The sequence below is a fragment of the Neolamprologus multifasciatus genome, chromosome 8 (assembly GCF_963576455.1).
Source record: "Neolamprologus multifasciatus chromosome 8, fNeoMul1.2, whole genome shotgun sequence".
Classification (NCBI taxonomy): domain Eukaryota; kingdom Metazoa; phylum Chordata; class Actinopteri; order Cichliformes; family Cichlidae; genus Neolamprologus; species Neolamprologus multifasciatus.
Genome location: NC_140446.1, coordinates 25,859,185 through 25,873,257, shown reverse-complemented (window position 1 = coordinate 25,873,257; position 14,073 = coordinate 25,859,185). Strand labels below are relative to the sequence as shown.

At 38.1% G+C, this 14,073-nt stretch overlaps 2 protein-coding genes across 2 annotated transcripts; both read right to left on the bottom strand.

Annotated features, from left to right (window-relative positions):
• Positions 1-833: 833 nt before the first annotated feature.
• On the bottom strand, positions 834-5,453 carry adprm (ADP-ribose/CDP-alcohol diphosphatase, manganese-dependent). Its single transcript, XM_085171029.1, has 3 exons — positions 4,746-5,453; positions 2,821-2,943; positions 834-2,188 (listed from the first exon to the last, which is right to left on the bottom strand). Exons 1-3 carry the CDS (start codon positions 5,314-5,316, stop codon positions 1,869-1,871), a joined length of 1,014 nt encoding a protein of 337 aa, XP_085027155.1. The 5' UTR covers positions 5,317-5,453; the 3' UTR covers positions 834-1,868.
• A 713-nt stretch (positions 5,454-6,166) lies between these two features.
• rsph1 (radial spoke head component 1) lies at positions 6,167-10,906 on the bottom strand. The gene is made up of 7 exons (XM_085171030.1): positions 10,727-10,906; positions 10,521-10,634; positions 10,145-10,250; positions 9,902-9,992; positions 9,454-9,589; positions 8,379-8,450; positions 6,167-7,386 (listed from the first exon to the last, which is right to left on the bottom strand). Exons 1-7 carry the CDS (start codon positions 10,775-10,777, stop codon positions 7,270-7,272), a joined length of 687 nt encoding a protein of 228 aa, XP_085027156.1. The 5' UTR covers positions 10,778-10,906; the 3' UTR covers positions 6,167-7,269.
• Between the last annotated feature and the right edge of the window lie 3,167 nt (positions 10,907-14,073).

Sequence of the window (14,073 nt, the reverse complement as noted above, 5' to 3'; positions counted from 1 at the left end):
CAAATCACGACTTCACGGTTGAACGTTTGACCTGCATAATTAAAAAAAATTATATAACATATTCTACATTCTGGATCGACTTCTATACTTTTGTTTTATATTCTAAGCGATTTAACACAATATGATGGACAAAAGACAATCTAATTTATTCAATTTTTTAATTTCGTGTTGAATAATGAAGCTTCCTTTTTAATTTGTAATATATTTTACTCAGATTTTTATAGTTGGATTTACACTGTTAGATGTGTCAGCTCATCAAAGATAATCAAGGATCACATAATATGTCAAACAGCCTTTGAAATGATACGCAAAATTCTGTCCAGGAAGTTTATGCTTCATTTTTGGTAAACAAAATTCTGGTGTTTTATTAGTCTGTTGCTTAGCACAAATTAACACATGTGTATATGTATCGGTGCTTTGAATGTAGCCTGCTAATTAGCAGTAGCTGCTAACTAGCGCTCCAACTTCACCGGTAAAAGTCTGCCAGTTTAAGCTAAAAATGCTACACTTTTAATGTTCAAATCCATAACTACATTTATACCAAAACAACAGAGACAATGGTTACGCCAAATTGAGTATTTATGATGAGATACTCAAGAAACAAGGGCTTGTGTTTGTGGCAGTGAGGCAAACGTAGTGGTCAAGCTTTTTTCCTCATCCCTTTTTTGTAAAACAAATGCACCACTACTTTTTCTGTTTCTGGACTGCTGCTGTTAACCCCATCGGTGATCAGTATGGGAAACTGGCTCCTTCATTGTGAATGCAATGTGTTACTTTCTCCTTTGGGGAGAGCTTATAACAAATACAGAACTTATAAAACATGTTAACTTCGATTTTCTTAATTAAACAAACTAATTTATTAATAATTTAGGCACTCTGTATGACGCAAATTTATAAAACGTAAAATAATAATCCTTGTGCCCCCGCAGTCCTCCAAAGTATCATGTTAAGAAACACTGCTTTAATGAAGAAACACAAGTATTAGTACGTATCTGTACATAGTAAAATTTCAGGATAAATATGAGGGCCAAAATGAGTAGCTACATAACATGTCGGGTAGATTTAGCCTTTTACATCTGAGGGGTAAAAACTGCATATGTAGAACCAGCAGTCAAATCAAAAAACACATTAAAGCTTTGCTTTGCAATAAAAGTGTAGTTTTTTCTCCCCTAGGTGGCACTCTTGTTCCACAATGGAACTGGTTCTACCATCAGGCTCTTTAGGCTTTCAGTGTGAAGGAAGAGATGGTTAAATAGGTAATCGACAATGTATATGGAAATACTATACACTGGAGCCTGCTGTAGCATTTAATGTATCCACTGAGCATAGATACGTTTTTATTTTCACTTTATTTCATACAGCCTTAATCAAACACTTTCAATCAAGTGTTGTCACCAATTTGGTGTGTTATCATTCACACGCTGTCATAAATTAAAAAAAACAACATAAATGTCAATACAATATCTGAGCTACTGTATTTGTAAAGTATGCTGCTGTTTTCATATTATCATATTACAATCCCTTGAATAGCTCCTAATTTGTCAGTGTTTTTCCATTTGAAAATAACTTAAAAAGCTCAGTGCTGTAAAGTGGAAAGCAGCGAGAACACTATCTTCTTGTAAGGTGTACTCATAATATTCCCACTTCTTCAGAGAAACATCCTTCAAGTTCCCAGTCTGAAGAACATTTCTCAAAATCCAAACAGTTCCATCACAACTCCAGGTGTGATTAAACACAAAAGGACACTTTCAAAAATCTTATAAATTAGTTCCTAGGTGTATCACTAACTAACTGGTGGACTGGACTCACACAAGAAATAATTCTTCAATAATTCTTTTTCAAGACAGAAGTGATAAAGTTGTGATTCTTTAATTACAGTATGTGTCATTTTGTCTGGATGGAAACAGAAACACTCGATCTGTGATACTCCCGTATCCTTTCAGCTCCATCCTGTCTCCATATACAGAGACTGTGGCGAATGCATTGCTGTCAGGTGGCGTCTCAATCACCCCATCAACCGTCAGGTGGTGCACTCCTGTATCTTCGTCTTGGCAGTATCCACCGTCGTGGGCATGTCCCGCCATGTAACACACCACACTGGTGTGGGAGCGTATGACGGCCAGGAGCTCTTCAAAGTTCCATGCGAGGCAAATGGTATCTGTGCAGTCTGGGTGGATGGGGAGGTGACCTGGATAAAGGAGGAACAATAAAAACACACGTGTTCTTTTAAATTGTACTAGAAGCACTGGAATGTTGAAGATCAGGCTCTGATCAAGCTGAGCTGGGATCAGCATACGTTCACTTTGGCTACCTTTGTGTTACCATGCTGTTTGTCCAGATGCTTGCAAAGGGCTGATGTTTTGTTAGCAGTGTAATGCTCTTGGTTCTGTGCTGGATGCAGTTTGCAAACCTAGAACCAAGGAAACTGACTGCAGCAGCAGAAGACCACACCAGGAACCATTCCTGCTAAGAGCAGGAAACTAGGGCTCCAGTTTGCATGGGCTCATTAAAACTGGGCAGTAGAAGATAATGCAAGATAATGCACCATGTCACAAAGTTCAAATCATCTCAAACTACTTTCTGGAACATGACAGTTAGTTTACTGAACTCAGATATAGCTCGTTTGGGATGTGGTGGAACAGGAGAGTCCCGTCACAGACATTTTGCTGACAAAGCTGCAGCAACTGCATGAAGCTCTTATCTTAATATGGACTGAAATCTCGTAGGAAGGTTTCAGCACCTATGCCGTGAGAAATTAAGGCAAATCTTGGTCCTGTACTAGCAAGGTGTCCAGTGAACGTATTTAAAAGTTTTACTTACTGACAATTGTGACCTTTTCTTGTTTCTCATCAGCTGATGATAGAAGAGAGTCTAACCAGTCCAGCTGCTCCTTACTGAACCCACCATTGAACATTGTGAATCTCTGCGTGAGATTGTTAAATGCTGAAACAAAAACACAAACCATCATCAACTCATCTTGATGCATTCTCAATCATCCAGGAAAATAAATCTCCAAAAGTTGATTCTGTTCATCTGGACTAGGGATGGGTATCGTTTAGGTTTTATCCGATACCGGTGCCAAACCGGTACTTTTGAAACGGTGCCGGTGCTTAAACGGCGCTCAAACCGGTGCTTAAAGAATGGAGAACACAAAATTGGTCCAAAAACCTCTCATGTTTAGCTGTTTTTTTTGTAAAAAGATAACAATGTTAGCCTTTTCTGCAGCTATGGGGCATATATGGTATCACTCTTGGCTGGAAGCAGTGCTTAAACAATGGAAAAAACACAAACTTTGTCCAAAAACCTCTCATGTTTAGCTGTTTTCCACTTTTTCTTTGGTCATTTTAGCCTTTTTGGCCAGGGTGAAGGGAGTATCTGCCATCAAACAAGAAGACAGCCGCATGTAACTATGACAGTGTTTGCTAGTTCACCTTACATGCATTAATGTAATAACGTGGTTAGTCTACTCAACGTAAATTACACATGAACAACATGAAGCTACTCACGCAGAGAAGAACGGCTGCTGCTGCCATCATCATTTCTGCTACACTAGCAGGGCTCCGGGTCCGATAACAGGCACCACACCCGCAGTAGATGTGCACGGTGTGAGGTCTAGCAGCAAGCTATCAAATACGGCTTTAAAAAAAAAGCGCTATGCGTCGCCAGGTGTTTCATCGGATTCGAGGTGTTACCTCCTTTGACAGTGTCACAGTATCACCTTAAAGCACTTGTTGCAGGCTGCTGAGTTTGCATATTTTGCTGTGAAGTACAGCCAGACTTTTGACTGCTTCGCCTTGGGCATTTTTAATCTGTAGCTCTGCTCTAAAAGAACTTACGTACCTGGCCCCGCCTACTATCCTCGGAAACGTAAAATGATTGGCTAGAATCTAAAGTGTATCACAGCTCAGGAAAAAAAAGCACCGAAATAAAGCACCGAAATGTGCGCTGCTTTTCGGTCTGGTTACTACCGCTTATGTCAGACACCGGTACCCATCCCTAATCTGGACGTAGCGTTTTCTGGGAGAAACGTTTCGTCACTCATCCAAGTGACTTCTTCAGTCTCAGCTGAGGAGGAGGGGGCCTAAGGGTACATCTTTCGCCATCTTACAATGCTGTGATTGCAGCCATTCCCCAACTCTCTGTGAATGGTACTCATGGCCATTGATCAGTGGGCTTTGATCAGTGGGTTTTGATCAGTGGGTTTTGGTCAGTGGTTGTTGATCAATGGTCATGAGAATTTGCATAATCATGATTAAGGAACTGACCTCCCAGCCCATTGTTCCTTCAGTTTCAGTCATTATGCAAATGTACTGTTTATAAGATTGGGGAAACCTGCAGTCAGCTGAGACTGAAGAAGTCACTTGGATGAGTGACGAAACATTTCTCCCAGAAAACGCTACGTCCAGATGAACAGAATCAACTTTTGGAGACATCATCAACTCAGTTGGTGGGTCGCACGCTAGTTTAGTCAATAACAAGTGTAAATCCATAAAACCTGTTTTCTGTCCTTTGGCCCTCATTTACAAAGTATGCTACTAAAACACACAACTGTCATACTGGATACCTTCACTGGTATAAATTACATTTTTATCTAAGAATTGTCAGTTGTTTAAGGAAGGCGATAAATAAACTAAATACATATTACTGCATTTTATACTGTGTACATGCATATTCCTATTACTTGATATCTGGGCTAATGTAATTACATTTGTTTTATCAATGTTGTAATTATCAGTAAAGCATACCTGGAGGGCAGTTGAGATCTTCGTTTTTGTTATACTGCTTTATCAAATTCATAGCGTCGACATATTGTTCACTGGCCTTCTCTCTTCCCAGCAGGCTCACATCATAGGCATCCAGGACAACAAATGTAAACCCGGGGAAAGGGCTGAAACTGTAAGCATATATGCCGGAGCCGGCCGGGGCAGTGCTCATGCTCCTGTCAGTGTGGAGCGTGCTGTTGAGCTTTGAACGCAGCAGCGCGCTCCTGCTGAAGTTATAAAACTCGTGGTTTCCCCATACATGATACACCTCCGCGGGGCAGGAGCTCAGCTCCCTCAGCACGGTGTCCAGCGCGCTCTCCGAGGCGTCCTTGGGCTTGTTAAAGCCGTCGATAATATCTCCCAGCTGGAGAATAAACGCTGGCTTGACAGCTGATTCCGACCAACTTTTCCGAGCATTTCTCAAGAGCTGGAGACCGCTTCGGTAGTATCGCCTACGAGTCCGAGTGTAATTGTAGCCGTCGTCGATGTCTGCGTACTGAATGTCAGCTATCACGCCGAACGTAAACAGCAGCGTTTGACGACAGTCGTCCATTCTTGGTGTTGTCTTCGGATTAGCTTGAGTGCGCCCCTTATATATACCGAGGAATATGAAAATACCGACTCCACGCAGGTATCCTCTCCACCCCCTCACATGCTGACTGCCTGCCAGAATTTCTTCCGTTGTCTAGAATGACAGCGCAGCAGCCAGCGCGTAACCGAAACTGACGGCAACAAAACAACTTCCGGCATCCTTCGAAATAATGCTGAAAGCGAAACTGACTCATCGCAGCACACGTGAAGCGAAAATGTGGAAACTGGCTTTATAAACTACTCGTAAATTATATATTATTTCATAGGTGAGAATACTACATTTTTCTTTTGGTTTAATTTTCTATATTTGTAGAGAAATTTAAAGACACATGTATTAATTTTATAGAGAATATAAAGAAACATTCATTTACCTATGCTACCCCTGCAACAAAGGTCTCTATTAATGTATTAAAACATATAGTGTTTGAGTTCACAGCATGTTTAAAATTCTGCTCTAACTTTCAGTTGACAGTGCATGAATCAAAAACATTTTTTCCATCTTACCTCCACTCAGGTATTTATTCCAACAGGCTATACAGTAGTTTGGGGGTGTTTTTTGTTTTGTTTTTCAACAAATTTGACATAGCTATAAGACTATAATGAAGGAGAAAGTTTAATCTAAAATAGTATAAAGCAAAGACAACAGACAAAAACTTATTTTTTTCTTTTAAATGTTAGAGAGAACAGTTCTGTCTTTCAGCAGAACTGCAAGTATATTCAAAAGATTAATAAAAAAATGAAACATTCTTCTGAAAGCTATATAGATTAGGAAGTCCTTAGTAAATATACCTCAGATGAACAACAACATGTGATATATTACACAGTGTAAATGTTTATTAAACAAATGTACACCAAAATACAGAAGCAGTTGTAAAAATGAAATACATCCCGCGATTCAACAGCTTGTGAAACCACCTTTTAGCAGCAATAACTTGAAGTTATTTCTGTATAACTTAATTAGTCTCTTGCATCTTTCTGAAGCACTCTTCTTTACGGCGTTGTTTCAGTTCATTGAGGTTTATGGCCAAACCTTCATGTCAATTTAAATCAAGCTAAAACAATCTCAATTTGAGGACTTTTACAAACAGTGATGTATTTTCAGTGAGGTATTAGTACTTTTTACTAAACAGCATAACGGATCAATACACCTTCCACCACCGCTGCCCCCTTAGTTTCGTTTTAATCTGCTTACCACAACGGAAATGTCACAAACATGAAATGACCCCCTCCAAGTCTAAGGACCTATGTTCTTGATGATTTATGATGTCACCCTTTGGTTTGTTAAGCCATCTTCATTTTTATTGGTCCCGATTATTCATTTATTATTTAATATTTGTAGCACTGCTTTCACATGCTCACATCTGTGTCTGCATCAAAATAAAACTCGTCTTCCTTATTTGCATCAAGAAAAAAATATATACCAAAACTTAATGCAAAATTAAAATCAACAAGGCTGTTCCAGGTGATCCTCTTGGAGGCACAAGCTCATAATGTGGAGGAAATTTCAATTTTGGTGATTTTTAAATTCTTTTAACATAATGTTAGTCGTCTACATTAGTCCAGGAAACTTAAAACTGCAGGAAAAACTATGATCTGCACAAGCGGGTGGTCCAGCACTGATTTAGGGAGCAACTGATTTGCTTTTGCTTTGCATTTTAACTGGTGAAGCATACATTTAAGTATCAATCAATCATGCTTGCCCATGCAAAAATCATTAAATTAAAATTTTATTAATTGTGCAGCCCTAAAACGAGTATATTGACAATTATTTATAAAATGTTAGCCTTTTAATGAACATTTTTTAAAGTTTTAATGAACATTTTCAATGTTTTCAAATTCAAAATCTCTAGGGTTGCAAGATATTCTGTATGGGGTTCTGCTACCAGACAGTAGTTTTACAATCACGGCTTGCACGTCACTGTTGAATTTCACCGGAAGTCTCTTTCCCAGGAGTTTCTGTTGTTAGGCCTGTGACACATTTGGGAATCCATTTGAGGACATCCCACTCACCCTCAGCTCTGTCCTGCAAAGGCTGGAGAGAGGACAAGATGAATCCTACAGATAGAAAATGCTCTAAGAACACACTTTGGCATGTAATTCAGTCAGAATGCAGACACATTTCTGTGTAGATGTTTCCACAAATAGCAGCATGACTGTCTGTAGAGTGAGCTGAGCATGACAACATCTGCAAACACAAGGCACATCTGCAGCCGACACACAGCCACTCAAGTCAATTTGATTATAAGCAGATTTAAAAACAACAAGGGCTGAACAAATTTCTGTATGACTAAAAATAATAACTCAGAGCAAATCAGAAAGAACAAAACAAACAAAAAACAAAGTGAAAGAAAAGTATCAAAAACTAATTCACATTTAAATGCAAGCGCGTAAATATGCGTCTTCAAGCAGGTTTTAAAGACAATTTAAAGAAGTGTTGGTGAGGTCCTGGTTTGAAGAGGCAGACTGTTCAAAAGTGTATGTGCAACTACAGCAAAGGCCTGATCTCCTCTGTGCTTTAATAATAATAATAATAATAATGGATTGCATTTATATAGCACTTTTTGAGACCCTCAAAGTGCTTTTACAATTCATTCACACCCTGGTGGAGGCAGCTACAGTTGTAGCCACAGCTGCCCTGGGGCAGACTGACAGAAGCGAGGTTGCCATATCACACCATTGGCCCCTCTGGCCATCACCAGTAGGCAGCAGGTGAAGGGGCTCGAACCGGCAACCTTCCGATTACAAGACGAACTACCAAATCTTGAGCCACAATCGCCCCTTTAGTCTGCTTCTCAGAACAACCAGAAGCTGTGATCAGCTGACCTTAATGATCTATCTCGTGATTTTTTCCCCTTAATAAATAAAATCATTAAAAAAAATGCATTTTGTTGGTATGTGGGCTAGCTTTGTCTGATACTTGTTCGATGATCTGAAAGTGTGAAAAAAAATAGTAGCTCAGGAAGGGGGCAAATATTTAACATCACCGTGTTTCTGTTCAAGTGAATCGAGTGGATGTTGAATTACCTGCTCTGCTTTCTGGTATTCTCCATGCTGCTCACAGCCGATGTCAAACACATACTTCCCCGGGCCAAATGGCTACAAAATTAAAACCGAAGATAATAAGGGAGAGAGGCACAGACTCTTCCTCATTTACAATGACACAGACCACAATGATATAAGAACTGACTGTTGTTTCTGTTGATTGACACTGAACACACCAATCTGTCATTTTGGAACAGTGGGGCAAAAAACAAAACAAAACAAAACAAAACAAAACAAAACAAAACAATACACGGTGTACACAAGGCAAGAATGGAGCCGAATAATGTAACTTTGGCTGTTTTTTGGTGGTTAAAAACAGAAAAATTAGTTTTTTGTTTTTCCTTACAAATTATTTTTAAAACACTTTGACCTTTTGATTATGTGATGAATGAAGTGATTCTGATGGCTCTATAGAAGACGCACCTATCCTAAAGCCTCTACTTATATCAAAGTAATAATGCTACAGTATACATACATTCTGTAAAATTAGACTTACGCTGAAGTAAAAGTACAAATGTTCTGCATTAAAACATACTTCAAACTCTATAGAACGGTTAAATCATGGAGATAGCTGGAGATAATTCACTATAGCTAAAGCACACCATAATTTAATAGTTTATATATATATAAATCTAATTCTGCTAAATAGAAGTATAGTAAAAGAGGAGAGTCCATCAAACCGACTAACTTACTAAAAAGACTAACTAAAATCCCCACAAAGCACGGTGACTAATGAAGCCTCCAGGAAAATGGTTAACTCACTGGACAAATGATGTCGTCCCCTCACATAAATATACACACAGGTGCAATGAAAAGAGTGAATGATGCTCTGAATTTAGGGGAATAAGGAGGACGGTGTCATAAAAAAAATTTCTGTCACTAACAACAATGAAGAGTGATGACAAATAACACATAACTTAACAGCGATCACAAAAATCATGATAGTCATTTTGGCTATTGTCACTTTTCACACCATGCACAGGCTACATTAAAACATATTCAGTATTTTGATTGATCACTGACATATTTGTGAGAATGTAATAAAAATAAAACTTACATAGTTGTTGATAAAGTTGCCAATGAATCTGTGGTTAGTATGGAGGTACTCTCCAGCTGACTCCATCTTGCCGTTCACCCAAGTGCCCTTGAACTTAGAGCCAGTTTCTTGGTAGTGGTAAATGCCCTGTCCGTGCCTGGAAATCACAAAAACAGCAAAGATTCAAGTAGCTTTTAACATATAGTTACAACTAACTTCAAAGTAAAAGCATGTCGGTGCAAAAAAAAAAAGTTCAAACATCTCAGAAGTTAAAGACATGTGACAGCATTTCTGGGACTACATTTCAACATGAAAAAAGTCCTGCTCTCTAGAATATTAATACTCTTGAATCAAAGTAAATTATCTAAACATAAAAAAGTGTAATATAAAGCCAGCCTTAATATGAACCTGACTCCTTCTGGCATTACAAGTTGTTATAGCAATTGTGTTTGCAGTTCTTGTGACATACCTCAAATTTTGCAGCCACTCCCCATCATAGGTGTCTTTGTTGGGGTAGGTGTAGACACCGTGACCTTGTCTCATATCCTCAACCCATGACCCTGGCAGTCAGAAGAGGCCGTGGTAAGAGTTTTGCTTACAGAAACCAACATCAGAGCTTCAGCTGACTTTAAAAACATTCTCAGGACTGTATAAAAATAATTTTGATTGGTAGAAGTACACAACACACTCATGTAAAGCACATTTGTTATACCTTCATATTTGGACCCATCGGGATAGTAGAAGGTTCCCTGTCCATGTTTCATGTTCTGCTGGTAGTTCCCTACATATCTCGCCCCATTCTTGAAGCGATATGTCCCCTAGTGGAGAAAGCGGTTATATTTAAATATATATTAGTCCTTACCCGAGTAGCATCAGGGAAAAGCGTGAAATGTTAAGAAGAATTTGCTTTGGGACTAAATATTTAAATAAAATTGGAGAGTAAGACAAAACTGCTTTAAACTGCTCAGTGTTCTCACGCACTGTCCACACTGTTATCTAATTTAGCAGCTTTTTCTATATCTAAAAGATAATGTCTTTATGTGCTGATATGCACATACATGCAGAATGTTCTAGCTCAAACGTCCTACCTGTCCGTGTCTACTCCCGTTCTGATAGTTTCCCTGATAAATGTCTCTGTTGGGCAGAATAGCTTTCCCGAATCCGTGCCTTTCTCCAGCTTCGTTTCTGCCTCCTTCATACTCCTGCTCCGTTAAAAACAAAAGAGGTTTTTACCATTAGCTTTAGTTCAACGTCGGCAGCAAACAAACATAACACGATAATTATATTCTCTCACCCCGAGTTTATTTTGTTCATCCTCGAACTCCTCAGATCCTACCTCCGACATGTTTCTGTCAGTTTCTGAACGACTGTGTTGTAGTTTTAGTTTAAACAGAAGCGCCAAAAACGGGGAAAATCCTGCACCTACTCTTTTAGCCTCCTAGTTTACAGTTGCTATGACAACTGTCGGTCACGCGAGCTAAAGACCCAAGCGCGCTCTTAGTTTAGACGTTCATTTGTGTACTGGACGGACGCAGCCACCAGAGGGCGCCCGTCTGACTCAGTTTTTTTTTCCAAGCTAAAAATGTTCATTTTGGAGAATACGTTGTAAGTTACTATGGGTTTTGTAAAATGCGATAGTAGCTTTTTATCTCTACTCTATTAAACTTTGAAGCCAAGTTCCCCACTTCTCCATAATGAAAAGCAACGAGTGTATTCAATGTAGTTCAGTCTATTTTGGAGGGTGTTATTCTAGCAGTAAACATGGTGAGCCACCCCTTATTTCTTTATATTTTAATTCCAAAGAGTTAGACTTTCTTCCTTTAATTGGTTTGAAGAGTTTTCAAGTCAGTTAACAGATAACTTCGCAAAGAACCATTTTTAAATGATGTATTCAGGTACTTTGTTACTTGTGGCAAAAATACATGACTGGGTCCCATTTAATTGAATCTATGAAAAATGTCAAAGATAACACCTTGACAGATATATATAGTATTTTTGTATGAACAAGGTAATTCCCAAGGGGCTATTAGCCAACAAATATACCTTAAAAACTGGACAAAAGAAGAAGTGGCAGGCCTAAAAAACTACATACAGAACATCAACAGTGTCTGACAGTCATGTTGTAAAGTGACAGGAAAAAGGGTTTGACACAGCATGTGAGAGCTACTGCACTGAAAGCTATTCGTCAACAATAATCTCAGTGGAAAGGTATGAGGTATTCCAAACTACCAGTGTTGGCCAAGTTACTTGAAAAAAGTAATCAGTAACTAATTACTGATTACTTCCCCCCAAAAGTAATCCTGTTGCTTTACTGATTACTTGTTTTCTAAAGTACTCAGTTACTTTTTAAAAACATGATTTACAACCTGAATAAATCTAATAAAACTAGTTTTAATAGTTTTAATCTTTTAAATTTAGGCATCAAGCAAAAATTAAATTATATGCAGCATTCTCTGACTGGAAGAAATTTGTTTAACATTTTAATAAATTCTGTCAAACTTAGTTCAGTTTTGCTCTTTTTAAATCTGCTTCAAAGCTCAAAGGGCTTTTTTATGACCACACAATCAAAAAAATAATAAATTCACAGCATTTCTATAAACGATTCATGAAAAAACATTTTTCTTGATATCTTGGCAAATCAGTATGTCCATCAAATGACACCAACATAATAACCTTAGCGACCTCTCCTTTGCAGCTCTTTATTTAGACAACTTGAACTTGTTTTGACATTAACTCATAAGCCCTGAGATTTTGCCATCTGTTGCATTAAAGATTAGAATGAACTCTGGTTGTAATCCACTGTGGTCAGCTGTTCCCTCTGTGACTCGAGATAAGGTGCCGTTTAAAATTTCTGAAGCAGGCATTCAATAACATACATACAAGTTATAATAAAGCCAAATGAAGGGCAGTTTGTGGCCGTGGTGATAATCTCCGTGGCATCATTGTCCCTTTGAGGACAGTTCCTAAGAATATCTCACTCCTGATTAATTCCTGAAACAGTGCATATTTAAGAAAGGGGCAGCTAATACCTGGGTTCACTGGCTGCTTGTTCGAGATTTAGCACCTCACTTGTCAATTTATATCCATCTAATCTCTCTCTCATGACGCTGTCACTGGTTTTTAAAATAAGTGACAGTTTAACAGCCTATTATGACCTGTTTCCTGGGCACGATTAAACGCCTGGCACCATCTGCCTGCATACAGAAACATTATACCAATAATGTTAAAATGTTGACATATCTGATGTAGATAAAGTTGCCCAGCACAACTTAGTTAAAAATAAAAGTTATACATTGATTTGCATGCCCAAGCAAAAGATGACTTGTGGAGAAATCCTTGTTGGCAAGCACAGCGGTAGTTTGTCACTAGATTGGTGCACATCTCGTGAGGGGTTTTGGGACACTTCTCTTTACAGAAACTCTAAATCTTTTAGTTTTCTTGGTTGCCTCTTGGGAGCTCCCTCCATAGATTCTCTATAAGATTGATGCGATGAAATCATCCTGTATCTTTAACAGAAAAAAGACTCAAAGGACGTTTCCACCTCCGTGCTTGACTGTGGGGATGGTGTTCTTTAGGTCATACTCAGCATTTCTCTTCCCCCAAACACAGCGGGTCAAGTTGTAGTTCTTCGTGTAGTTTATAACATTTATGTCATGTGTTTTGTCTCAATTGTGCTTGCTATCCTGTCTCTCTCCATTAAAATGAAACTACCATAAAAATGAGAGACTATTCATTTCTTTGTAAGTGAGCAAAAGCAGAAATTTAGCAGGAGATTGAAGAATTATATCCTCCACTGTAGACCCTCTGATCTCAGCCAGAATTGACATATTTTTCATGAGGTTGTTTAATAGCCAATAAAATATAATTGAAAACTTTTTTGCATTTTTTAATGAACTATCAAGGTTTAACAAAAACGTTTTAAAGCTAAGGCAACCTCTTTCTGCACTAAAGTGACATTGGGATGGTTTTTTTTGTTTCTGTTGCATCTGTCTTCAAGTGTCCCTCAGACATGATTCTTTGGGACAGGAAAAAAAGAAGCCTCAGATTCTCTAATGTGACCGCTAGTCCACTGTGATCTCTAAAGCCATCCCAGAAGGGTCCTGGAGGAATTTCTATTGAGGGCTTTATCAGCTATGACTTTATTTATAAGCCTGTCATGACTATCAGAAGTGTCACTGTGCACCATTAATGGTACATTTCAAAACAATAAGCTTTGGAGATAAGTGAAAAATGCATTTTGTTACATACATACATACATTTGTGTATTCACCATATGAATTTTTGAAATATGTAGGAATGTAAGTAAATCAGGACATAAAATAAAACCCTGTAAAACACAGTTTCACTTTTTAAAAAAATGTTTATTTATAAGATTTTAAGTTCAAAGTTACATAACGTCACACCAGACAAAGGACATAAGATTCAAAAACAATAACATTTAAGCACAGAAAAAAGAAAAGAAAAACCAGAAACCAAACACACAACAAAAAAACAAACAAACAGGAAAGAAAAGGGAAAAAAATAATTAAATAATAAATAAATAAATAAATGAATAAAATAAAAAATTTAAAAAAATACACCAGTTAGCCAGTACAAATCAAAAGTTCAAAAGAAACACGATTGTTCAAAGAAGATGATCTT

Bases quoted from the DNA above. Each gene is read 5' to 3' on its own strand.
- adprm (XM_085171029.1), bottom strand. From the start codon at position 5,316: ATGGACGACTGTCGTCAAACGCTGCTGTTTACGTTCGGCGTGATAGCT. The intron at 2,944-4,745 runs GTATGCTTTACT...TTTTTGTTTCAG, and splicing joins AGATCTCAACTGCCCTCCAG to CATTTAACAATCTCACGCAG. The intron at 2,189-2,820 runs GTAAGTAAAACT...TCCTTTATCCAG, and splicing joins AGAAAAGGTCACAATTGTCA to GTCACCTCCCCATCCACCCA.
- rsph1 (XM_085171030.1), bottom strand. From the start codon at position 10,777: ATGTCGGAGGTAGGATCTGAGGAGTTCGAGGATGAACAAAATAAACTC. The intron at 10,635-10,726 runs GTGAGAGAATAT...TTAACGGAGCAG, and splicing joins ATGAACAAAATAAACTCGGG to GAGTATGAAGGAGGCAGAAA. The intron at 8,451-9,453 runs GTAAGTTTTATT...TTAATTTTGTAG, and splicing joins GCAACTTTATCAACAACTAT to CCATTTGGCCCGGGGAAGTA.